The sequence below is a fragment of the Somniosus microcephalus genome, chromosome 1 (assembly GCF_052327205.1).
Source record: "Somniosus microcephalus isolate GS21.2 chromosome 1, FLI_Smic_1.0, whole genome shotgun sequence".
In the NCBI taxonomy this organism is placed as follows: Eukaryota; Metazoa; Chordata; class Chondrichthyes; order Squaliformes; family Somniosidae; genus Somniosus; species Somniosus microcephalus.
Window position 1 is genome coordinate 463157554 of NC_140987.1, and position 26982 is coordinate 463184535.

Consider the following 26982-nt stretch of genomic DNA (forward strand, 5'->3'; position numbering starts at 1 on the left):
TACTAGTCCAGGCCCCTGGATTACTAGTCCAGGCCCCTGGATTACTAGTCCAGGCCCCTGGATTACTAGTCCAGGCCCCTGGATTACTAGTCCAGGCCCCTGGATTACTAGTCCAGGCCCCTGGATTACTAGTCCAGGCCCCTGGATTACTAGTCCAGGCCCCTGGATTACTAGTCCAGGCCCCTGGATTACTAGTCCAGGCCCCTGGATTACTAGTCCAGGCCCCTGGATTACTAGTCCAGGCCCCTGGATTACTAGTCCAGGCCCCTGGATTACTAGTCCAGGCCCCTGGATTACTAGTCCAGGCCCCTGGATTACTAGTCCAGGCCCCTGGATTACTAGTCCAGGCCCCTGGATTACTAGTCCAGGCCCCTGGATTACTAGTCCAGGCCCCTGGATTACTAGTCCAGGCCCCTGGATTACTAGTCCAGGCCCCTGGATTACTAGTCCAGGCCCCTGGATTACTAGTCCAGGCCCCTGGATTACTAGTCCAGGCCTCTGGATTACTAGTCCAGGCCTCTGGATTACTAGTCCAGGCCTCTGGATTACTAGTCCAGGCCTCTGGATTACTAGTCCAGGCCTCTGGATTACTAGTCCAGGCCTCTGGATTACTAGTCCAGGCCTCTGGATTACTAGTCCAGGCCTCTGGATTACTAGTCCAGGCCTCTGGATTACTAGTCCAGTAACATAACCACTACATTATCGCGCCTCCTTTACAAAGCTAGGCAACACCACCTGTGCAACTTCAATCTTTCCCAATCTGGGTTCTTCCCGATGCAAGATTTCAGCAATTAATACAGCAGCCATATTTTATACCGGAGAAACCAGGTAATCCTGACTAAATTCACATTCAGAAGAGTTTGGAAACCTCTGGCATTCACATCTAATGAAATGGTTTCAGTTAAAAGACACAATGTATTAAAATCAACGAGTGCCAGGAAATACGTTTCCCTATCTGGACTGGAAAGGTTAATGGAGAGAAAAACACTGGAGACAATCAGAAAATACACCCCACCCAAATGGAATGACTCAATTACAGCACATACTTCACCAGAGGATTTGACAATATCTCCCCGTTTCATATTTAAGGCACTTATAATATGTCCATTAAATACAAACCTTGGATTTGCACAAACAGAAGGATTAACTAGCCAGTGTAAAATTTGACAGCGGTTTAAACAAACACAAGACAGATCGGTTTCCAATTTTAGAAGAATGCAGTAAAAAATAAGTGATGGTAAACCATACTGTAGGTTACAAAATGCAATTCAGATTAGTCATTTCGCTAGTAACTGGCTTACATTGTATCTGCTGAAGCAGATCCTCAGCTTTACGTCAATAAATAAAAATAAAGAAATCAGACTAGTGACACATGGAGGGAAATGTTGCAACAGCCATGGCTCCGCTGTTATTACTAAGGATTAGCCTAGATATAGGACACAAGCGTTTCCAGGAATATTAATCTTCTAGGAAGAGAAAAGTACACATGTCCTCCATGTATATATATCATGCTATATAGACCTATTTCACATTTTGGTGTGTTGAGTGCAGATTCAATCACTAGTGTATTTTCATTTAATGCTAATTTTTCCTTTTGCATATTTTCATTATTTCCCTTCATTTCACATTACAGATGTTGTGGTTAGAATAATTTAGCAAAAATACCAGGTGGCAGCCCAAACATCTGGGTTCATTTAATACAGTCATCAACTCTGTGTAAATAACAATCTGTAATAATCAGCTTATAGCCCCCATCAGTAATATTGTACCACAGAATAATGGGACCCCGATCTCTAGCCAGCGATTCCTCAATGTCACTGGCAGCACATTGAGTGGAAACTTGGCACTGCCCCATAGGAGAGGGAAGGAAACTATATTAGTGCCAGAGGACTGGAGAGTGGCAAATATGAGCCCTCTCTTCAGAGAGACGTGGATAAGGCAGCAAATTATAGGCCAGTTAATCATCAGTTTTTTTGTAAAGTACCAGTGTCTATAATACTGGATGAAAATATTAAACACTTGGAAAGACAAGAGCTGATTAGGGTAGTGAAAATGCAGTGGATGTGGCTTACATGGATTTTCAAAAATTTGATACGGTCCCACGTAAAAGACTTACGACAAAGATAATAGCACATGGAATTAAGGAGGATGTGGCTGCATGGATAGAGATGGTTGCAGGTCGATAGAAAGCAAATGTTAGGGGGATGTTTCCGAGACTGAAAAGATGTAACAAGTGTTGTTTCACATGGCTGTGTTTGGGGGATATCTGGACTTTGAGATCGAGGGAACAATATCAAAAGTTGCAGATGACGCCAAAATTTGGGGGGTGGGGGTGGATGGGGAGTATGGCATATTTTGACGAGGACCATGAAAGGATGCAAGAGTGCATAGATAGGATAGCAGAATGAGTAGAAATAGTTCAATACTGAGAAATGTCAAGTAATTCATTTTGGAATTAAGAATAGGGAAAGGTATTTCACCTTAAATGGTAAGCCTTTGAATGGAGCAGAGATCCTTTGTTCCCAGATACGCAGGCCAATAAAAATGACAGCGCAAGTAGATAAGTGCGCAAAAGACAAACAGAATGCATCCAAGGACATAGAACACAAAAGAAGGGAGGTATGGTTAAACAAGACCGTAGGCTGCAGCTGGAGTAGTGCCTGCAGGTTTGGGCCCGTTATTCGATAGATATAAACGCAAATGATAAAGTGTAGATTCACTGGGATGTTGCCAGGAATGAGGTGTTACTGTTATGAAGACTAGAGAAGTTAGGGATTTTTTGCCCACTTAGAGCAGAAAAGGTTAAGCAGTGGCCTGATCAAGGCCTTCAGGATTACAAAGGGTTATGATAAGGCAAACAGCAATAGATCGTTTTCACTGTCAGCAAGAGGCCACAGATTTAAGGCAGAGTTAAAGGAGGTTTGAAAAAACATTCCTGACAGAGGGTGGCTGGAATGTGGAGCTAGCTCACTGCAACAATCTGCTGTCAAAAGTTCTTTTCAAAGGGAATAAGATAGTTGTTTTAAAGATGTTAAAGGGCACCAAGTATGAGCAAGAGAGTGGGATTAGATTTAAGGCTCTTGTGGGAAAAACACCAATGCAGGCTGTGGTGTACTATTCTGTGGTAGGGTCCAATGGCCTGTTTCAGTGCTGGGACATTCTAGGACTCTTTAGAGCTGATAGTTCCATCAAAATGTTTGATCCTATAGTTTTAATATTCCTTTCATGTGCTGTACAGATACTGGAATATTCTAGTCTAACAGCCTGCCAAGGTGACCAGGGGAGGGGTTTCAAGCTGCCCTGATTGGTTGTCAATACCATTGATTCAGTGAATTCTTTTGAAGCACAACAGTGAATATATTCAAGCCCTTTTATATTTGGGTACTGTGCACCAAGTCATCGAAGCAAGTCAGGGAGGTACAGATAAGTCATTTTCACAGTAACTCTTGGAAATTAACCAGCAAGCCTGATTCTATAGGACAGATAGTCATCAGCAGGATAGATTAACCCACAAGTGAGGAAGACTGGTGCAACCTTGCCTTGTGTGGGATAAACTGCACTGAACTCATCAGAAACAATTACTAGTGTAGTATGAACAGGATGTGATAAAATTTGCCATTTTGATTTTAATCTGATCTACTGTGAGCCGAGAGGAAGCTTTAGTATTCCCAGCGCTGGGGTGAAGCTACTCACCAGGAGAAACTTACTGAGCCACTGGAGAGTGTCAGTTTACTGTTCTCACCAACCGGAGCTGCTTTTTGCAGGCAGATACCACAGCACTCATTAACAGCCAGTACACACTGGCATTGACATACAATGAAATCCCCAGTGAACAATTGCTACAGTGAAACTTTGATCTTCACATTTGAATAACAGGAGTAAATAATGAATTTATAGCTTTGGAATATTTCCAATGCTGCGTTCTGGAGTTGGAATTTTAAATGACCTCAGCAATGTGCTATAACTGGGGTGCTTGGAAACTGAGAAAAGTTAAGGAACCCAGTCCCTGTTCTAACCGCCCCCCCCCCCCCCCATCCCATTGCAACTTTACTTCGAATTGGTTTCCACATTTAATTGTAAATCTATACTTTATAAACACCCCTTTGGAACATAGGAACAGGAGGCCATTCAGCCCCTTGAGCCTGTTCCGCCCCTGGTGCAGACAAGGAGCTAAGCAAGGGGGTGGAAGGAGCAGCTGCAATTGGCTGCTCGATGATCAGATACAACAGGAAGAGACACAATGATTGGCTGGAGATGGAAGGGTAAACACATCGCGCTACTTGCAAGACAAACGTTTTGTTCTCCAGCTGGTCCAAAGGAAAGAGGAACGTGCCCGAGGCTTGCTGGGCCGTGGAAGTCTCTGGAGCTAACGGGACCACTGAAAAAGCTGGCCTGCATTGCCACAGGTGTGGCAGAAATAAGGATAGCAAAGAAATGATTAAATACCGATTTTGAAGGTTATCAGTGATCAAACAGTTTAAAATCACTAAGGAAATGGTTCTCGGTAAAATAATGGGACTTAAGGCGGATAAATCCCCCAGACCTGATGGCCTACATCCTAGGGTCTTGAGAGAAGTGGCGGTAGGGATTGTGGATGCATTGGTGATTATTTTCCAAAACTCCCTGGACTCAGGAAAGGTCCCGGCAAATTGGAAAACTGCTAATGTAACACCCTTATTTAAGAAGGGAAGTAGACAAAAAGCTGGAAACTATAGACCAGTTAGCCTAACATCTGTGGTTAGCAAAATGTTGGAGTCCATTATTAAGGAAACAGTAACAGAGCATTTGGATAAACATAATTTAATAGGACAGAGTCAGCATGGTTTTATGAAGGGGAAGTCATGTTTGACAAATTTGCTCGAATTCTTTGAGGAAGTAACATACAGGGTGGATAAAGGGGAACCAGTGGATGTAGTGTATTTGGACTTCCAAAAGGCATTTGACAAGGTTCCACACAAAAGATTACTGATCAAGATAAAAAATCACGGGATTGGGGGAAATATACTGGCATGGGTGGAAGATTGGCTATCTAACAGAAAACAAAGAGTTGGGATAAATGGTTCGTTCTTGGGCTGGCAATCAGTAACTAGTGGTGTTCCGCAGGGGTCAGTGCTGGGACCCCAACTCTTTACAATCTATATTAACGATTTGGAGGAAGGGACCGAGTGCAACATATCCAAGTTTGCCGACGATACAAAGATGGGAGGGAAAGCAGTGAGTGAGGACATAAAAAACCTGCAAAAGGACACAGACAGGCTAAGTGAGTGGGCAGAGATTTGGCAGATGAAATATAATATTGGAAAGTGTGAGGTTATGCATTTTGGCAGAAAAAATCAAAGAGCAAGTTATTATCTAAATGGAGAGAAACTGCAAAGTGCTACAGTACAAAGGTCCTGGTGCATGAAACACAAAAAGTTAGTATGCAGGTGCAGGTGATCAGGAAGGCCAATGGAATCTTGGCTTTTATTGCAAGGGGGATGGAGTATAAAAACAGGGAAGTCTTGCTGCAGTTATACAAGGTATTGGTGAGGCCACACCTGGAATACTGCGTGCAGTTTTGGTTTCCATATTTAAGAAAAGATATACTTGCTCTCGAGGCGGTTCAGAGAAGGTTCACTCGGTTGATTCCAGAGATGAGGGGGTTGACGTATGAGGAAAGGTTGAGTAGGTTGGGCCTCTACTCATTGGAGTTCAGAAGAATGAGAGGTGATCTTATCGAAACATGTAAGATTGTGAGGGGGCTTGATCGGGTGGATGCGGTGAGGATGTTTCCACGGATGGGTGAGACTAGAACTAGGGGGCATAATCTTAGAATAAGGGGCTGCCCTTTCAAAACTGAGATGAGGAGACACTTCTTCACTCAGAGGGTAGTAAATCTATGGAATTTGCTACCCCAGAGAGCTGTGGAAGCTGCAACATTAAATAAATTTAAATCGCAGATAGAGAGTTTCCTAGCAGATAAGGGAATTGGGGGTTACGGGGAGAGGGCAGGGAAGTGGACGCGAGTCTAGATTCAGATCAGCCATGATCCTATTGTATGGCGGAGCAGGCCCGAGGGGCCGTATGGCCTACTTCTGCTACTAATGTTCTTATTCCTGGCCTCTCATTCTGTTCTATTGTATAGACTTGTACGCAACTTGGAGCCCACTCTGATCTTTTTTCACCCACTGTTTGTTCTTTGTCACATCAACAACATCTATTCTGATAAGCAGCACATCCTTCACAATTTAGAGGCAATTTTTTTTAAACACAGCATGTTTACAATCAGATGCCTTTTTAAAATATGCTAAAACCAGTCTGTGGACTTACTCCATTTGTGCGATTGCTACATTTTACATTACACTGAGCTCATACCTGCCGCTGTGCGCTTGCCAAAAAATAACAATGCAATTAAAATTATTTTTGAACAGCATACAAGTGTTTTGGCAAAGAGCAAAACACAATGTTTTCTGAGCTATTTTAGTTAAAGTCAAGACCACAGAACAGGACAAAATAAACCAGGGTGAAGTGTTGCTTAATATTAATACAAGCAAGCTATGGAAAATTAAAGCATTTTACAGGAAGCACAGTTAATTCAGACCAAGAACTTGTGGTCTAAAATACAGATGCTGGTAAAACCGACATGTAAACACACTCAGCTGGGCAAGCTATGGAGCACGTAAGAAAATATGGGGCGGTAGATAATCAGATACATTTAGGCATCAAAACAACACAACAGAATATATATATATATATTTTTAATGAATATCTTGCTTAACACGCAGCCATTCAGACTATAAAAAGGGTTTGAAGAAAAGGCTGGCGGACAGTGCATCCACCGTTGACACTAACTTCTTGCCTTAAATATAGATTTTTTTTCCCAGCAACTACTTCTAACATCAAGATAGGCAACGTATGAATAAGGAACCAGACTATAAACAGCATTGCTTTCTAATCAGAAACAACCTAATCTAATCCTAAAACATTTTTATTCTGAAGCCCTAACTTTGATATTCAATGAAAATCTTCATTTTAAGGAAAATCACAATCACAGGAAGAAAATTAAGATGGAAATAATACACCTTACAAACACTGATGTAAATCTAGCAATAGTCAAAACCATCCCCAATTTCCCATTAAAACATTTAACACAGACTTCAACATCTAAACTAGACCATGATTTCATCAGCAATGCCATTTGTTGAAATTAAATCAGGAGTATGTTTGCCAACACTAGACTGTGATTAGTTGACCAATTTAGACCTTGGTGTTTGCACGGTGGATAATCACAGACTGCCGCTTCAATCTAATGACTTGAGCTATACTGGCCTATTGCAATCTGAAGAGGGTGACGCCCCCACTTCACTACTGCGCGAGGGAGGCTTTTCCTTTCCCAGCCAGACAGCTGGCTTTACTGAGCACAATCCCCCATCGGTACGGAGATGTGGTTCCATTATACAGACTCGACGATTGAGAAACGGGTTGAAACTGGTGCTTAGAACTATAAACTTGAGACCCGCTGTCTGTTAAATCAAGATATCTGTGGTGAAAAGACTTTATTCTAGCAATTGGTCTGGAGATTTCAATTTGAGCTTCAAGCTCTTCTTATTTGACGTTGAACTCCAGAAGCAGCCGAAAGCACGCACGCTTGTGTTAAGTGTTGTTCCCTCTCGTGGCCCTCATTACGCAGGAGTGTCGGCAAGTCAGCTTGCCCCATCTAATCATCAATTCAGCAAACCAATTATTTCCATTTTAATTCAAAAGGCTGTAATAAAAGATAGTCGAATAATCCATTTTATGGAACGTCCCGATCAGAAAAAGCAGGTATATTAGCCGTACTATTCCACTACATTGTTTCCCCTCCTTAGAGGGAGGAACATTGACAGAACAAAAAGATTTCTTGAAAGATCTTTGGATATTTTCTACAGTTCTCACAACCCCGTTAGCAGTTTGAGCACAATATACCAGCCTCCTCCACTCAATCCACAGGCATTTTCTTGGCACTTTTCTGTATCCAAGGCTCCTTTAGATTTTCTGTTCAACATAAAGGGGAAAAAAACAGTTGGCCAAAGTTACTTGCATTGCAATCTGTCTGACAACCCATACAACATGCAATATTACCTCTAGATTCAGGCATCCATTAAATCAGAAGGAATTTGAATGCATTTTTCTATACCTCTTCTAAGACCTAATGAACAAACAAAAAATGACTATTACTTATAACGTTTTAAAACTTCGCTAATCTATCAGCGCTGATAAATATGAACGCCATCTTTTATCTCCTGCCCATATCTCTGCCTCTCTCAAAGCGATGATGTGTGAATGCACAGCTACATCGGGTGCCAGAAGGGCCCACGACACTGGGCCAAGCCCCCAGTCAAGGAGCAACAGGAGGTATTCAAATTCCACCCCCAGCCACTGGCCACGAGAGCCCAGCCTCACACCCCACCCTCTCCCCCTGGCCTCGAGAGCCCAGCCTCACACCCCACTCTCTCCCCCTGGCCATGACAGACCAGCCTCACACCCCACCCTCTCCCCCTGGCCGCGAGAGCCCAGCCTCACACCCCACTCTCTCCCCCTGGCCACGAGAGCCCAGCCTCACACCCCACCCTCTCCCCCTGGCTGCGAGAGCCCAGCCTCACACCCCACTCTCTCCCCCTGGCCTCGAGAGCCCAGCCTCACACCCCACTCTCTCCCCCTGGCTGCGAGAGCCCAGCCTCACAGCCCACCCTCTCCCCCTGGCCGAGAGAGCCCAGCCTCACACCCCGCCCTCTCCCCCTGGCCATGACAGACCAGCCTCACACCCCACCCTCTCCGCCTGGCTGCGATAGCCCAGCCTCACACCCCACCCTCTCCCCCTGGCCATGAGAGCCCAGCCTCACACCCCACCCTCTCCCCCTGGCCGAGAGAGCCCAGCCTCACACCCCGCCCTCTCCCCCTGGCCATGACAGACCAGCCTCACACCCCACTCTCTCCCCATGGCTGCGAGAGCCCAGCCTCTCACCCCACACTCTCTCCCCCTGGCTGCGAGAGCCCAGCCTCACACCCCACCCTCTCCCCCTGGCTGCGAGAGCCCAGCCTCACACCCCACCCTCTTCCCCTAGCCACGAGAGCCCAGCCTCACACCCCACCCTCTTCCCCTAGCCATGAGAGCCCAGCCTCACACCCCACCCTCTCCCCCTGGCCACGAGAGCCCAGCCTCACACCCCACCCTCTCCCTCAAGCCATGAGAGCCCAGCCTCACACCCCACCCTCTCCCCCTGGCCGCGAGAGCCCAGCCTCACACCCCCACCCTCTCCCCCTGGCCGAGAGAGCCCAGCCTCACACCCCGCCCTCTCCCCCTAGCCATGAGCGCCCAGCCTCACACCCCACCCTCTCCCCCTGCCCATGAGAGCCCAGCCTCACACCCCACTCTCTCCCCCTGGCTGCGATAACCCAGCCTCACACCCCACTCTCTCCCCCTGGCCATGACATACCAGCCTCACACCCCGCCCTCTCCCCCTGGCTGCGACAGCCCAGCCTCACACCCCACCCTCTCCCCCTGGCCACGAGAGCCCAGCCTCACACCCCACCCTCTCCCCCTGGCCACGAGAGCCCAGCCTCACACCCCACCCTCTCCCCCTGGCCATGAGAGCCCAGCCTCACACCCCACCCTCTCCCCCTGGCCATGAGAGCCCAGCCTCACACCCCACCCTCTCCCCCTGGCCATGACATACCAGCCTCACACCCCGCCCTCTCCCCCTGGCCATGAGAGCCCAGCCTCACACCCCACCCTCTCCCCCTGGCCATGAGAGCCCAGCCTCACACCCCACCCTCTCCCCCTGGCCATGAGAGCCCAGCCTCACACCCCACCCTCTCCCCCTGGCCATGACATACCAGCCTCACACCCCGCCCTCTCCCCCTGGCCATGAGAGCCCAGCCTCACACCCCACCCTCTCCCCCTGGCCACGAGAGCCCAGCCTCACACCCCACCCTCTCCCCCTGGCCACGAGAGCCCAGCCTCACACCCCACCCTCTCCCCCTGGCCATGACAGACCAGCCTCACACCCCACCCTCTCCCCCTGGCCGAGAGAGCCCAGCCTCACACCCCACCCTCTCCCCCTGGCCATGACAGACCAGCCTCACACCCCACCCTCTCCCCCTGGCCATGACAGACCAGCCTCACACCCCACCCTCTCCCCCTGGCCATGAGAGCCCAGCCTCTCTTCACCCACCAGCCTACATACACATATTTCCAGCATGGGCCCCTGAACAGTGATCAAAGCAAGAACCAAGGATAATATTTTTAACATATTAACACACTCTGGCCCAAGAGGTGCAGATGTTAACTAATCTGGAGCAAGTGCTGGAGTTAACGGAGCACAGACCGAGGGTGGTACTGCTCTGTGCGGCTCACTGCTACAACAAACATCTGCGGAAACCTGCTTTAAATTACATTTCATAAGTAACCAGATTCCAAGCTTTGCCATTTCTCTTCCCCCACCAATAAATCAAGGTTAAAATTCAACAAAGAGTAATTTGTGCCAAAATGCTGGGTCCGTACAAAAATCCCAAATAAGAAAGGTGAGAAAGTGTCAATGAGGAACACGACCAACACTGATCACAGGGTGAGGAAGGCAATTCTTCATCAATGCCGCTCCATCGGACCATCCAAAGTTTCCAAACACCAACAAACAGTAACCGGTTTGGTTATGTAGGCAAGCTGCTTCCACCTGGAGAAAATTGTGATCATCTCTCCAAAGTACTAGTATTTTAATATTTGTAAAACACAAATGGCTCCCGAGTCTGTCACATTGACCCCCATGTACCTCTCGATCACGATCAGCTTCTCGCTCTCTGCCACAGCGCGAGACACTTTCTCTTTCTTCATCCTCCTCATCCCGGTCATCGTTCCCACTGTGGTTTTTACAGTACAGCCTGTCAAACAAATCTACTTTAACATCCAGAACACTCATAATTGGACTTCAATTTTCTAAATGCAAACTCTTCTTTAAAATAACACTATTTATGAAACAAAATCTCAGCCAGGGATTCGTTAATAGGATCTGGGCGTCGCTGGCAAGACCAGCATTTATTGCCCACCCCTATTTGCTTTTGAGAAGGTGGTGGTGAGCCACCTTCTTGAACTGTTGCAGACCCTGTGGTACTCCCAGTGCTGTTAGGGAGGGAGTTCCAGGATTTTGACCCAGCGACGATGAAGGAACGACGATATACTTCTAAGTCAGGATGGTGTGTGACTTGGAGGGGAACTTGGAGGTGGTGGTGTTCCCATGCGCCTGCTGCCCTTGTCCTTCTAGGTGGAAGAGGTCGCGGGTTTGGGAGGTGCTGCCGAAGAAGCCTTGGCGAGTTGCTGCAGTGCATCTTGTAGATGGTACACACTGCAGCCACGGTGCGCCAGTGGTGGAGGGGGTGAATGTGTAAGGTGGTCAATGGGGTGCCAATCAAGCGGGCTGCTTTGTCCTGTATGGTGTCGAGCTTCTTGAGTGTTGTTAGAGCTGCACTCATCCAGGCAAGTGGAGAGTACTCCGTCACACTCCTTACTTGTGCCTCGAAGATGGTGGAAAGGCTTTGGGGAGTCAGGAGGTGAGACACTCGCTGCAGAAAACCTAGCCTCTGACCTGCAATTGTTGCCACAGTATTTATGTGGCTGGTCCAGTTAAGTTTCTGGTCAACTTAAACTCTGCAAGAGCTAATGTGCTGAGAAAAGGATGGCCATCACTCCAATTACAACAAATCAAAGGGAGGAAATGCAAAACTGCTGCATTTCCCGAGCACACCAGACAGCATCAAACAACCTGCCAAAGCCATATCATTTCTCACTCCCCCTCCTTTATACTCCTGCTCTTCTGCCCTGTTACTTTTTTCTTTATCCCCTGCAGCGGGTAGTCAAAACTGCCCAACGCATTACCGGCACCCGGCTACCGACCATAGAGAACATATACCAGAAACGCTGTTTACGGAGGTCACTGACCATCATCAAAGACCCTACCCACCCCAGCCACAGTCTGTTCGCCCCCCTGCCATCTGGGAGACGCTACAGATGCATTCGCACCCGAACGACCAGATTCAGGAACAGCTTCTTTCCCAGGGCTGTCATCCTACTGAACTCCACAAATAAGCTCTAAAGCCTGCACATCCGCCAATGCACTTTATAATGTTTATGTTAATGTATTACAAGCCAAATGAATGTTGAATGTTTAAATGTCTTAATCTAAATGTACACTCTCGGGAGCCGCAAGCCTACATTTCGTTGTACTGCACTTGTGCACTAACAATGACAATAAAAGTTGATTATGATTTTACTTTTACCTTTAATAAGAACATAAGAAATAGGAGCAGGAGTAGGCCATACGGTTCCTCGAGCCTGCTCCGCCATTCAATAAGATCATGGCTGATCTTCAACCTCAGCTCCACCTTCATGAACTATCCCCAAATCCCTTGATTCCCTTAATATCCAAAAATCTAATAATTTCGGTCTTGAATATACTCAACGACTGAGCATCCATAGTCCTCTGGGGTAGAGAATTCCAAGATTCACAACCCTCTGAGTGAAGAAATTTCTCATCTCAGTCCTAAATGGCCAACCCCTTATTCTGAGAATGTGACCCCTGGTTCTAGACACCCCAAGCCAGGGGAAACATCCTCCTAGCATCTACCCTGTCAAGCCCTGTAAGAATTTTATGTTACAATGAGATCACCTCTCATTCTTCTAAATTCTAGGGAATATAGGCCTAGTCTCCTCAATCTTGCCTCATAGGACAATCCCCCCATCCCAGGACCCAGTTTGGTGAACCTTCGTTGCACTCCCTCTAAGGCAAGTATATCCTTCCTTAGGTAAGGATATACTTGCCCAAGTCTCATCCTCAGTGATTTCAACCTCCATCTCAATTCATCATGCTCTCTCTCCTCTGAGTTCACTAGTCTCCTATCCTCCGTTAATCTCTCCCTCCATGTAAACTCCCCAACCCATATTCACAGCCACCCCTCGACTTTGCCATCTCTCGTGGCCTCGCTACTCCCATCGTGTCAATCGCAGATAAGACCATCTCTGACCTCTTCCTCGTATCGCTCTCCATCCACCCCCCAACCCTACTTCCTTATGTGTCCACCCTTGGAAAAAACTCGCTCCCAACTCTCTTACAACTGCAGTAACGAAATCCCAACTGTCCAGCCTTTGGTCCTCCATTCACGACATTTCTGCAACTACCGATCTGCTCAACCACATCCTCACCACCACCTTTGATGCCCTAGTCTCTATTAAAACAATTACTCTCTCACCCTGGCCGTTCCCCCTCATCTTCGCTCCCTTAAGTCCAAGGGACGCAGATCTGAACGGATATATCGGACAACTGGTTTAGCCATTCACCGCCAGATCTGGCTGGACCACATAAAGCATTATCAGGTCCTGCTCTCGTCTGCCAAAATTGCTCACCATTCCATAATCATTCTGGAATGCAAAGATAAACCCCGGCTTCTATTCTCCACTGCTAACCGTCTTCTTCAACCCCTCTCCTCCACCCTCACCTCCGACAAAAGTATGAGGAGCCCATGGACTTCTTTGTCTCGAAGATTGAGACCATCCGTTCAGCTGCCTCTGCCACTTCCCTTAGCACACAGGGCCAAACTTCCTCTCAGGTTCCCCCCTGGCCTAGCCCTGAACTCGCATCTTTCTCCAGTTTCTGTCCGATCTCCTCGCACTTATCTTGTCCATGAGACCCACTTCCTGCTCCCTCGACCCTATTCCCACCAAACTGCTGACCACCCAACTTCCTTTTCTGGCTCCCGTGTTAGCTTACATTGTTAACAGTTCTCTCTCAGTTACTGTCCTCCATCTCGCTCAAATCTGCCATCATCACCCCTCTTCTTTTAAAAAAAAAAAAAAAAAAAACCCTTGACCCCTCCGTCCTTGCAAACTACCGCCTGGGTGGGACTGCACTCGGCTGGTTCCACACCTATCTATCTAATCATAGCCAGAGAATCACCTGCAATGGTTTCTCTTCCCACTCCCGCATCGTTACCTCTGGTGTCCTCCAAGGGTCTATCCTTGGCCTCCTCCTATTTCTCATCTACATGCTGCCCCTTGGCGACACCATCCGAAAACACCATCAGTTTTCACATGTACGCTGACGACACCCAGCTCGACCCCTCCATGGTCTCTAAATTGTCAAATTGCTTGTCCGACATCCAGTTCTGGATGAGCAGAAATTTTCTCCAATTAAATATTGGGAAGACCGAAGCCATTGTTTTTGGTCCCTGCCACAAACTCCGTTCCCTCGCCACTGACTCCATCCCTCTCCCTAACATCTGTCTGAGGCTGAACCACACTGTTCACACCTTGGTTTCATATTTGACCCTGAAATGAGCTTCCGACCACATATCCGCAGCATAACTAAGACCGCCTATTTCCACCTCCGTAACATCGCCGTCTCTGCCCCTGCCTCAGCTCATCCGCTGCTGAAACCCTCATCCATGCCTTTGTTACCTCTGGACTCGACTATTCCAACACACTCCTGGCTGGCCTCTCGCGTTCTACCCTACGTAAACTTGAGGTCATCCAAAACTCAGCTGCCCGTGTCCTAACTCGCACTAAGTCCCGTTCACCCATCTCCCCTGTGCTCGCTGACCTACATTGGCTCCCAGTTCAACAACGCCTCGATTTCAAAATTCTCATCCTTGTGTTCAAATCCCTCCATGGCCTCACTCCTCCCTATCCCTGTAATCTCCTCCAGCCCCACAACCTCCCCCCCCCCCCACCCCGAGATATCTGCGCTCTTCTAATCCTGCCCTCTTGAGCATCCCTGATTATAATCACTCAACGATTGGTGGCAGTGCCTTCAGTTGCCTGGGCCCCAAGCTCTGGAATTCCCTGCCTAAACTTCTCTACCTCTCTATTCTCTTTTAAGACGCTCCTTAAAACCTACTTCTTTGACCTGCCCTAATTTCTCCTTATGTGGCTCGGTGTCGACTTTTGTCTTATAACATTCCTGTGAAGCGCCTTGGGACATTTTACTATGTTAAAGGCGCTATATAAATACAAGTTGTTGTTGTTTTAAGGAGACCAAAACTGTGCACAATACTCCAGGTGTGCTCTCACCAAGGCCCTATATAATTGCAGTAAGACTTCTTTATTCTTATATACTCCAATCCTTTTGTAATAAAGGCTAATATACCATTTACTTTTGTAATAGCTTGCTGTACCTGCATGTTAACTTTCAGTGATTCGTGTACAAGGACACCCAGGTCCCTTTGAACACCAACATTTCCCAATCTCTCACCATTTAAAAAATACTCTGCTTTTATTTTTTACCTACCAAAGTGGATAACTTCACATTTCTCTACATTATATTCCATCTGCCATGTTCTTGCCCATTCACTTAACCTGTCTATATCCTTTTGCAGCCTCTTTGCGTCCTCCTCACAACTTAGTTTCCCACCTAGCTTTGTATCGTCAGCAAACTTGGATACATTACACTCGGTCCTCTCATCCAAATCATTGATGCACATTGTGAATAGCTGAGGCCCAAGCATTGATCCTTGCAGCATTCCACTAGTTACAGCCTGCCAACCCGAAAATGGCCCGTTTATTCCTACTCTCTGTTTTCTGCCTGTTAACCAATCTTCCATCCATCCATGCTAATACATTACCCCCAATCCCATGAGCCCTTATTTTGTGTAATAACCTCTTATGTGGCATCTTAGCAAATGCTTTCTGAAAATCCAAATATTCAGATTGAACCAGACTGTTCGCAACCTTGGTGTCATATTTCACCCTGAAGTGAGCTACCGACCACATATCCGCAGCATAATTAAGACCGCCTATTTCCACCTCTGTAACACGGGTTCCCCCTTATCTACCCCTGCTAGTTACAAGCACATTTTTAAATCTTTTACTCCTGGTGGTTTATGGCAGTTTCTCACTCTGTCTAGGAGGCTCTGAGTTACTGTTTGGGGATTGTGTTGAATTGGGGAGGAAGTCTGCTGCTGAATGAGACCATAGAGCAGGTAGTTGGATGAGGCAGAAATCAGCTGATAAGGCACAACATAGGATCAGGAGTAGGCCACACACGGCAGCAACCATTGGGAATGCAGAGTGACACGGCATCAACCAATGGGAATGCAGTGAGACACACATGGTAACCAATGGAAATGCACAGTGACACACACGGCAACAACCAATAGGAATGCACAGTGACACGGCATCAACCAATGGGAATGCAGTGACACACACACGGCAGCAACCAATGGGAATGGGAAAAGCCCTGGCACCTGGATCCTTATGCACAAACCAATAAAAGAAGGGAAGTACAGCCTTTGAAAAGATCAAAATGGGAAAATAATGAGGATAAATAACCATTAATGGTAGAGTTCAGTACCTGTAGATTCCTCGGTCAAGATTCTCAATGAATTTGGCTCTATCTTCAACCGCACAGTGGTAATGGTAAGTCTTGATGCAAGCTTTAATTTCACAGCCAATGGTCGCACCTATTTGACTGCACAATGTACATTTCTGAAATTTAGCAAACAAGCTATTTAGAGTTATGAAAATAAATCATTGGTTACCCGAGTGCTGATCACTACAGAAAGAACTTGCTTCTAGGCTTCTCCCCCATTTCTAGCACACCTCCAAAGACAGCCCACAAAAGTAACCCACCAACCAGCTAAACAGCCCACGGTCCGGACACTACCCCAGCACGGCAAGCTCGGATCATTTCATGCTTACTGAATTGCTGGCATGATTTGTGCAAATAGTTATTCTATAATCTAATACAGGAAACTCTCGTTTAAACGGAACCTAAATATCCAGAATTCACTATTAACCAGCAAAATTCATGCTCTGAAAAAACCTCAATAACTGGAAATGTTGCCGAGTCCGAGTCTCCCGTGGTGGCCGAGTTAGTCAGTAGGGGTAGTTCTCCAAACTGCCACTACTCAGCTTCTTGGCACTGTCAGAAGTCCGAACACCTCAATAACAGGAGTCTGACTCGTTGTTTGTTAAAAACAGCCTCGGTAGATAACCCTCTCCGTCATCCGGAATTTTTAATCAACCGGCACCATCGGTGCCGGATACCAGAGTTTCCTGTAAACTGTGTGTAATGCTAAAATGCATTGGGAGCAAAACATTTTGATTACATGCTTGAAGGGGACGAAGTTGCAAGGCAATGGGGAAAGAGCAGGGGAGTGGAATTAATTGGATAGCTCTTTTAGGGAGCCAGCACAGGCCCGATGGGCCGAATGGCCTCCTTCTGTACTGTCTGATTCTATGCTTATGCCCAATATTATCAACACAAGCAACAACATGCTCTGTATCCGCTCAGAATAAAATACACCAATCATGTGCTTTGGATCAAGTCAAAGGAATGAAGATGCAGTAATCAAACACGGTTATTAATTTGTTGGTCAATTAAATGCATCATAAACTAACTGGGCAACATTCTGAAAAATACAAGATTTGATCGTAATTACATTTAAAATGTTGGCTGAACAGAAACAAAGGTAACTATTCAGAGTGTTAGTTCACATTACAAGTTTTGTACAAACTGCATTAAGATACAAACCATTCTTTTGCCCCTTTTGATTTCTTGAATGACCGTTTTAATATCAAAATCACCAAAATCTTTTCTAGATGAAGTTGTGAGTTGGACAGTACCAGAAGAAAATAGCTGAAATTAAAAACAAAAAGTTTATTAAAATATTGTGTCATATACAGCTCTGTTTAACTAAAGATCTTTGGGGTTAGAGGGGTACAGACCCAGGTTTTATAGATTGCTAAAGTGCTTTTAGCTCTCGAGCAGCTTTCACTTGCAGTGGCATGAATAAAGTTGAAGATACCACAAAACAAAACACTTTGAGCAAACAGTTAAAGCTCTCTCACCCATCACTGACAGGAAGTCCACCTCATGACAGGAAGCAGTTTGAAGAGGCATTTTCACCAGACTACACAAAATGTTTATGCTAGTACTAGAGATGGACAAAGTACTGTAAATGGACAAACTATATTGACTGTTGGCGTCAGGAATATTTTCACCATATGTACATTTAAACCAAACCTAGAGACGGAAGGTGGGAGTGAAACCAAATTTCTTGCTAAGAATTCTATTATGGAAGTTGGTTAGGATTGTAAATGTGGCAAGACATTTAAATAAATACTTGAGGATTTCCCGTGGCTCATTTTGCCGCTGCAGCTTAACACGACACGGACTCACCCATCACTGTAACACAGCAAATGCACTGCAGCAATCCAAAACATGACTGACCAGGTACAAATATCAAAGCTGACAGCGAAAAGATACAGCCAGCCGTACAGCTATACTGTAACACTGCGACTTCACAAAACATGCAACTAACTACAATTCTTATTTTGCCAAAAATCAGTTATTTTACAAAATAGATGCTTTACACTTCATAGCCTCTGTAGAATTACAACATTTGCTTGAGATACAAGTGAAGTATAATCCTTGATTTGAAGTTGCTTTAGAGGCCATCAATATAAGACAGTCACCAAGAAATCCAATAGGGAATTCAGAAGAAACTTCTTTACCCAGAGAGTGGTGAGAATGTGGAACTCGCTACCACAGGGAGTGGTTGAAGCAAATAGTATGGAAGCATTTAAGGGGAGGCTAGACAAGGATATGAGGGAGAAGGGAATAGAGAGTTATGCTGATAGATTTAGATGAGGAAAGACGGGAGGAGGCTCGAGTGGAGCATAAACGCTGGCACGGACTGGTTGGGCCGAATGGCCTGTTTCTGGGCCGTGTATCCGATGTAACATTTGATTGATCTGAACTAGAAATGAAAACAGACTCTCATTGAAAATTGGTTGGTTAATTCAAACTGATCCCAAATGCGTCCTGAACGGTAACATCTGCTGCTTAGCTCAAACCAACTTTGTGATAACCATCAGGTGCTTGGTGAGGCTGCCCTGCCTCCCCCACCTCACTGCACTGGACCAGTCACTGGGGACAGAGCCCTTTGAGAGAGATGTCGACAGCACGGCTAGCCAGAGGTACCAGATCCCCACCACGGAGCCAAGTACAGATCAAATGTGTGGAGTGGAACCCTAGAGAAATTAAGCTATAGCACAAAAATGCAATATCCCCAGTACCCTCCCCCCCCAAGAGAATCACCGCTGATAGCCAGCGGAACCGTCCAGCCTAAGGACGAGGATCTGTCCCTCAGCCTACTCACTTTTGAGCATTAACAGAAGAGTGTACTTGTATTTATTCTTCCGTTCTCCCTAAAGCTTAAATTTTTTTTTTTTTTTTTTAAATAAAGGATACATTTAATTTGCCATTTTACTCCCACAGTGAATCTGTGGTTCCTGCCACTGATGCAGTAATGCAGCTTTTCCAATTGCCCAGCCTCTAATAAACAGACGATCATTCACCATGATCGGGGTTTGTGTATCTTCACACAGGGTTTTCTAACATTAAATAGCCAATTTTGGGCAACATTTAATGATTTAATTTGTTTGGAGATGTTATTTATACAGCTACATATTCAACTGAGCCAGAAATCCCGTGGTCCTGGTGCTGGAAACACTTTGAATGAATAGGTTCTAATTGCAGCAATTCCACTGGTTTTCTCTGGGATCTGCCCTGATCCGGATTCAGCAGGGTGACATTTCTTTTTGAGTTAATCAGAAGCACCCGAATTTTCCGCGATGGACAGATTTAATGTGCAGCATGCTTTAGGCAAAACCTAATGATGTGAATGGAGCCATGTACAAGTCTAGTCTTAAGATGTGTAAGTCCACCTCGTGCAATCAAGCCTCAAAAACAAATAGGACAGCAAGATGCAGAGGAACCCTGATGTCTTGATGGAGACCGGAGAGGCACCGGAGCTGCAAGGGATCACCAGAGGCGGCGGAGGATAAAAGGAGCAGCCCGAGGCAGCGAGGCCCAGAGCCCCGAGACCGGAGAGGCGGCGGAGGATAAAAGGAGCAGCCCGAGGCAGCGAGGCCCAGAGCCCCGAGACCGGAGAGGCAGCGGAGCTGCAAGGGATCACCAGAGGCGGCGGAGGATAAAAGGAGCAGCCCGAGGCAGCGAGGCCCAGAGCCCCGAGACCGGAGAGGCGGCGGAGGATAAAAGGAGCAGCCCGAGGCAGCGAGGCCCAGAGCCCCGAGACCGGAGAGGCGGCGGAGCTGCAAGGGGTCACCAGAGGCGGCGGAGGATAAAAGGAGCAGCCCGAGGCAGCGAGGCCCAGAGCCCCGAGACCGGAGAGGCGGCGGAGCTGCAAGGGATCACCAGAGGCAGCGGAGGATAAAAGGAGCAGCCCGAGGCAGCGAGGCCCAGAGCCCCGAGACCGGAGAGGCGGCGGAGGATAAAAGGAGCAGCCCGAGGCAGCGAGGCCCAGAGCCCCGAGACCGGAGAGGCAGCGAGGCCCGACCAATCCAGGTTCCAGGAGAGAGGTAAAAAGTAATCCAAGTGTGACGTCACCAGGAAGCAGGTAAGTGATTGGTTGGTGAGTATTTCTTTCTCCTATACATTACAAGCTTAAATTCTGCGGTTTATATTTTCTTGGGTCTCTGTGGTGTAGTGGGGACAGTTGGTAAATAAGCACCCTAGAGTATATCTTTAACTGGTGGTATTGAATTAATTTAAATTAATTAAAGGGGTAAGTCATGCCAGGAGAGCCCAGCCCCGTGTTATGCTCCTCTTGCTCTATGTGGGAATTCAGGGACGCTGCCAGTGTCCCTGATGACCATGTGTGCCAGAAATGCATCCAGCTGCAGCTACTAACGGGCCGTATTGAGGCGCTGGAGCTGCGGATGGATGGGTTGTGGAGCATTCATGATGCTGAGATGGTCGTGGATTACACGTTTAATGAGTTGGTCACACCGCAGGGTAGGGCTGCACAGGCAGAAGGGAAATGGGTGACCACCAGGCGGAGCAGTAGAAACAGGCAGGTAGTGCAGAAGACCTCTGTGGCCATCCCCCTTTCAAACAGGTATACCAATTTGGATACTGTTGAGGGGGATGACTCACCAGGGGAAGGCAGCAGCAGCCAACTTCCTGGTGCCAGGGGTGTTGCTGCTGCTCAGGAGGGGAGGAAAAAGAGTGGGAGAGCAATAGTGGTAGGGGATTCTATCGTAAGGGGAACAGATAGACGGTTCTGTGGCCGTAGACGTAACTCCAGGATGGTTTGTTGCCTCCCTGGTGCCAGGGTCAAGGATGTCACTGAACGGCTGCAGGGCATTCTGAAAGGGGAGGGTGAACAGGCAGAGGTCGTGGTTCACATTGGGACCAACGACATAGGTAGGAAGAGGGATGAGGTCCTGCAACAAGAATTTAGGGAGCTAGGTAGCAGATTAAAGAGCAGGACCTCAAAGGTTGTAATCTCTGGATTACTCCCGGTGCCACGTGCTAGTGAGTATAGGAATAGGAGGATAGAGCAGATGAATGCGTGGCTAAAGAGTTGGTGCAGGAGGGAGGGCTTTAGTTTCCTGGATCACTGGGCCTGCTTCTGGGAAAGGTGGGACTTGTACAAGTCGGACGGGTTGCACTTGAACCAGAGCGGGACAAATATCCTTGCGGGGAGGTTTGCTAGCACTGTTCGGGGGGGGGGGGGGGGGTTAAACTAAAATGGCAGGGGTTTGGGAACCTGAGCAGGGAGACAGAGGAAAGGAAAACAGGGATAAAAGCAAAAGATAGGAAGGAGAAAAACAAAAGGGGCAGTCAGAGAAATCAACGGTTTAAATCAAACGTGGCCACAGTAAATAATAATTCTAATAGATCTAAGAGCGTTAAAAAAACAAGCCTGAAGGTTTTGTGTCTTGATGCGAGGAGCATTTGTAATAAGGTGGATGAATTGGCTGCGCAAATAGAGGTAAACGAATACGATTTGGTTGGGATTACAGAAACGTGGCTCAAGGATGGCCAAGACTGGGAACTCAACATCCAGGGGTATTCGATATTCAGGAAAGATAGGCAAAAAGGGAGGTGGGGTAGCATTGCTGGTTAAAGAAGGGATTAATACAATTGTAATGAAGGATATTAGCTCTAATGATGTGGAATCTGTATGGGTAGAATTGAGAAATATTAAGGGGAAAAAAAACAGTAGTGGGAGTGGTATATAGACCTCCAAACAGTAAGGTGGAGGTTGGGGATGGCATTAAAAGGGAAATTAAAGAAGCGTGCAATAAGGGCACAGCAGTCATCATGGGTGACTTTAATCTACATATAGATTGGGCCAACCAAATTAGTAACAATACTGTGGAGGAGGAATTCCTGGAGTGTTTACGGATGGTTTCCTGGACCAATATGTCGAGGAACCAACCAGAGATCAGGCCATCTTAGACTGGGTATTATGTAACGAGAAAGGATTAATTAGCAATCTTGTTGTACGAGGCCCCTTGGGTCGGAGTGATCGTAATATGATCGAATTCTTCATTAAGATGGAGAATGAAGTAGTTGACTCAGAGACAAGGGTCCTCAATTTAAATAAAGGAAACTACGATGATCTGAGGAGCGAGTTGGGTAGGATTGAGTGGGGAATGGCGCTCAAAGGGTTGACGGTGGATAGGCAATGGCAAACATTCAAAGACCGAATGGATGAGCTACAGAATTTGTTCATCCCAGTTTGGCATAAAAATAAAACAAAAAAGGTGACTCAACCGTGGCTAACAAGGGAAATTAGGGATAGCATAAGATCCAAGGAGAGGACATATAAATTGGCTAGAAAAAGCAATAATCCTGAGGATTGGGAGCAGTTTAGGAGTCAACAAAGGAGGACAAAGGGATTAATTAAGAAAGGGAAAATAGAATATGAGAGTAAGCTATCAGGGAACATAAAAACTGACTGTAAAAGCTTTTATAGATATGTGAAGAGAAAAAGATTAGTGAAGTCAAGCGTAGGTCCCTTACAGTCAGAATCAGGGGAATTTATAATGGGAAACAAGGAAATGGCAGGCCAACTAAATACATACTTTGGTTCTGTCTTCACAAAGGAGGACACAAATACCTCCCAGAGATGCCGGGGAACATAGGGTCTGATGAAAGAGAGGAACTGAAAGAAATCAGTATTTGTAGGAAAATGGTGTTAGGAAAATTGATGGGACTAAAGGCCGATAAATCCCCAGGGCCTGATGGTCTACATCCCAGGTGTGGTAAACCACTGTTGTTGTTGTTACACACTGTTGTACCTATGCATGCCTCAACATGTCTCGGCTGGCTCCACCCACACAGGCCCAGGTATAAAGGTGATTGACCTGCAGCCCCCTGCCTTCTTGGAACCCAGTCAACCACGAGAGGCATGCTCTGTTCTTTGCTAATAAGAGCCTTTAGTTACTCTCTTAACTCTCAGTCTTTTATGAGTAATTGATAGTGCATCAATTTTATTAGCAAAAACAAAATGTCGACATTTGCTGAACAGCAGGCTGCTGCACCAAACGCTGAACAGCAGGCTGCTGCACCAAACGCTGAGCAACAGGAGCTGCTGCGAGCCCTCAGACCAACATGCCTGGACCTAGACCCCCAAGAAGCGGGTTCGGCTACCAAATTCGCGCATTGGCTGCGTTGCTTCGAGGCCTACCTGCAAGCCTCAACTGTGACCCTGGACGAAAACAAGTTGGAAATCCTGGCCTCAAAGGTGAGCCACCAAGTTTATACAATAATCCAGGACGCGACGACCTACGCGGCGGCTATCGGTCTGCTAAAAGGGCAATACGCACGCCCGGTAAATACGGTCTATGCCCGGCACCTCTTAAGATCCCGCAGACAGCAGCCCGGGGAATCGGTGGAGGCCTTCCTACGGGCACTACGGATACTCGGCCGAGACTGCGATTGCAAAGAAGCATCAGCCGCAGCACACACGGAGGGACTGATCCGAGATGCTTTCGTTGCGGGTCTAAGGTCCGACTACTCCCGGCAGAGACTGTTGGAAAAGGGAGAAATGGACCTGAGAAAGGCAGTGTCCCTCGCGCTCTCGCTCGACGCGGCCCACAGGAATATGGACGCCTTCTCCCCTAACCGCTCCGCAACGTGGACGCCACAACCTTGGGTCATGGGACCGCCACCTTCAACTGCTGCTGCGATGTCCAAGGCACAGAAATGTTAATTTTGTGGCCAGGCAAAACACCCCAGAGCACGCTGCCCAGCGAGAAACGCTACCTGCTCCGGCTGCGGGAAGAAAGGACACTATGCCAGCGCCTGCAAAGGTAAAACCACTAACGCCAGCAGCGCCGCGTGCGAACCGTGGGGGCAGCCATCTTGTCTGCCATCTTGGACTCCCCCAGCCGCGTGGGGATCGGGACCATGGGCGCCGCCATTTTGTCCGCCATCTCGGACGTCTCCAACTTCAACCACGGGGGACCCGGACTCAACCACCGCCTCATCTGACGACCACATCGACTCGCTCGACCATACGCTGGCCTCCGTGACGCTGGACCAATCTCTCCCTCATCAACTGTCCAGGTCCATGATGGACATTAAGGTAAACGGCCGCGCCACTACCTGCCTTTTTGACAGCGGGAGCACGGAAAGCTTTATCCACCCCGACACGGTGCGGAGTTACTCTCTCCCGGTCCTGCCGACGCGACATCGGATCTCTTTGGCTTCCAAAGCCCAGTCAGCGGACGTCGGTGGCTACTGTGTAGTGACCCTTTCAGTAAGGGGCACAGAATACAAAAATTTTAAACTCCTGGTCCTGCCCCATCTTTGCGCTGCCGTTCTACTGGGGTTGGATTTTCAGTGCAACCTTAAGAGTGTCACATTAGCGTACGACGGACCCCTCCCCCCACTCACAGTCTGCAGCCAGCAGCTTTTAAATCGCCCGCCGCGCACCATTTGCAGCCTCTCCACCCTTAAAGTCCCCCCCCCCCCCCCCCCCTTCCTTGTTCGCTAACCTCACCCGCGACTGTAAGCCCATCGCTACCAAAAGCAGGCGTTACAGTGCCGGGGATAGGAGCTTCATTAAATCCGAGGAAGCAAGACTCCTGAAGGAAGGGATTATTGAAAGTAGCACCAGCCCATGGCGAGCACAAGTGGTGGTAGTGAAGACTGGCGAAAAACAGCGCCTAGTTATTGACTACAGCCAGACGATCAATCGCTACACCCAGCTAGATGCATACCCACTCCCCCGCATATCTGACATGGTCAATCAGATAGCACAATACCGGGTGTTCTCGACGATTGATCTGAAGTCGGCATACCACCAGCTCCCCATCAGGGCTGAGGACCGCCAGTACACAGCTTTTGAAGCTGACGGTCGTCTCTACCACTTCCTCAGAGTTCCCTTCGGTGTCACCAACGGGGTTTCAGTCTTCCAACGGGAGATGGACCGGATGGTCGACCAGAACGCGCTCCAGGCCACTTTCCCCTATCTAGACAACGTCACCATCTGCGGCCGCGACCAGCAGGACCATGATGTTAATCTAGAGAAATTCCTCCGTACGGCCCAGCGGCTGAACCTAACATACAACAAGGACAAATGTATGTTTCGTACCAAGCACCTTGCCATTCTTGGCTGTGTAGTGGAGAACGGAGTCATCGGCCCCGACCCCGACAGGATGCGCCCCCTTATGGAGCTCCCCCTCCCCCACTGCCAAAAAGCACTGAAGAGATGCCTAGGGTTTTTCTCGTACTATGCTCAGTGGGTGCCCAACTATGCGGACAAAGCCAGACCCCTCATCAAGTCCACCTCCTTCCCCCTGACAGCAGAGGCCAGTGCAGCCTTCACTCTCATAAAAGGAGATATTGCGAAGGCCACAATGCACGCAGTGGATGAGTCCATCCCTTTCCAAGTGGAGAGCGACGTATCCGACTTTGCCCTAGCTGCAACCCTTAACCAGGCGGGGAGACCCGTGGCCTTTTTCTCAAGGACCCTCCAGGGCCCCGAGATTCAACACTCCTCTGTCGAAAAGGAGGCCCAGGCCATTGTGGAAGCTGTGCGACATTGGAGGCATTACCTGGCCGGAAAACGATTTACCCTGCTCACTGACCAGCGTTCAGTAGCTTTTATGTTTAATAATAAGCAGAGGGGCAAAATCAAGAACGACAAGATCTTGAGGTGGAGAATCGAACTCTCCACCTACAATTACGATATCTTGTACCGGCCCGGGAAACTCAATGAGCCCCCAGATGCCCCATCACGTGGTACATGCGCCAACGCGCAGGTCGATAGACTGAAGACCCTCCACAATGACCTCTGCCACCCGGGGGTCACCAGGTTTTTTCACTTCATCAAATCCCGTAACCTGCCCTACTCCATCGAGGAGGTCAGGACCATGACCAGGAACTGCCAAATCTGTGCCGAGTGCAAACCGCATTTTATAGGCCAGACAGAGCAAGCCTGATCAAAGCCACGCGCCCCTTTGAACGGCTGAGCGTCGATTTTAAAGGGCCCCTCCCCTCCTCCGACCGCAATGTGTACTTCCTCAACATAATTGATGAGTACTCCCGTTTCCCATCCCTTGCTCAGACATGACCAGTACCACGGTCATTAAATGTCTGAATGACCTCTTCGCCTTGTTCGGTTTCCCTAGCTATATTCATAGCGACAGGGGCTCATCCTTTATGAGCGACGAACTCCGGCAGTACCTACTCTCGAGAGGTATCGCTACAAGCAGGACCACCAGCTACAACCCCCGGGGGAATGGCCAGGTGGAAAGGGAGAATGTGACGGTCTGGAAGGCAGCCCTTTTAAACTTGAAATCTAAGGGCCTTCCGACCTCTCGCTGGCAGGAAGTCCTCCCTGCGGCGCTCCATTCCATTCGGTCACTGCTCTGTACAGCCACCAATGCTACCCCTCACGAGAGAATGTTCTCCTTCCCCAGGAAGTCCACATCGGGGATCTCGTTACCGACATGGCTGACTTCTCCAGGACCCGTCCTACTGCGGAAGCACGTGAGGTCCCATAAGACGGACCCCCTGGTCGAGAGGGTGAGCCTCCTCCATGCCAACCCTCAGTATGCTTACGTGGTGTACCCGGACGGGCGGGAGGACACCGTCTCCATACGAGACCTCGCACCTTCGGGTGCTCCCGAAACACCCCCCTCGCCATCCACCA

At 47.9% G+C, this 26982-nt stretch overlaps 1 protein-coding gene across 4 annotated transcripts in view; it reads right to left on the minus strand.

The window, feature by feature from the left end:
- Positions 1–2489: 2489 nt before the first annotated feature.
- Positions 2490–26982, minus strand: part of phf6 (PHD finger protein 6) — a 109040-nt gene continuing 84547 nt past the window's right edge. For 2 of the 4 annotated variants that reach the window (XM_086002434.1, XM_086002438.1), the window contains exons 8-12: positions 17535–17639; positions 16353–16486; positions 10788–10896; positions 8101–8167; positions 2490–8013 (exon numbers count right to left, since the gene is read on the minus strand). In XM_086002434.1, coding sequence (XP_085858560.1) covers positions 8150–8167; positions 10788–10896; positions 16353–16486; positions 17535–17639 — 366 coding nt within the window. In that variant the 3' untranslated portion in view covers positions 2490–8013; positions 8101–8149. Of the gene's footprint in view, positions 8014–8100; positions 8168–10787; positions 10897–16352; positions 16487–17534; positions 17640–18911; positions 18916–19281; positions 19341–26982 lie in introns of all 4 variants that reach the window. The other 2 variants (XM_086002449.1, XM_086002442.1) reach the window with 2 other exon arrangements.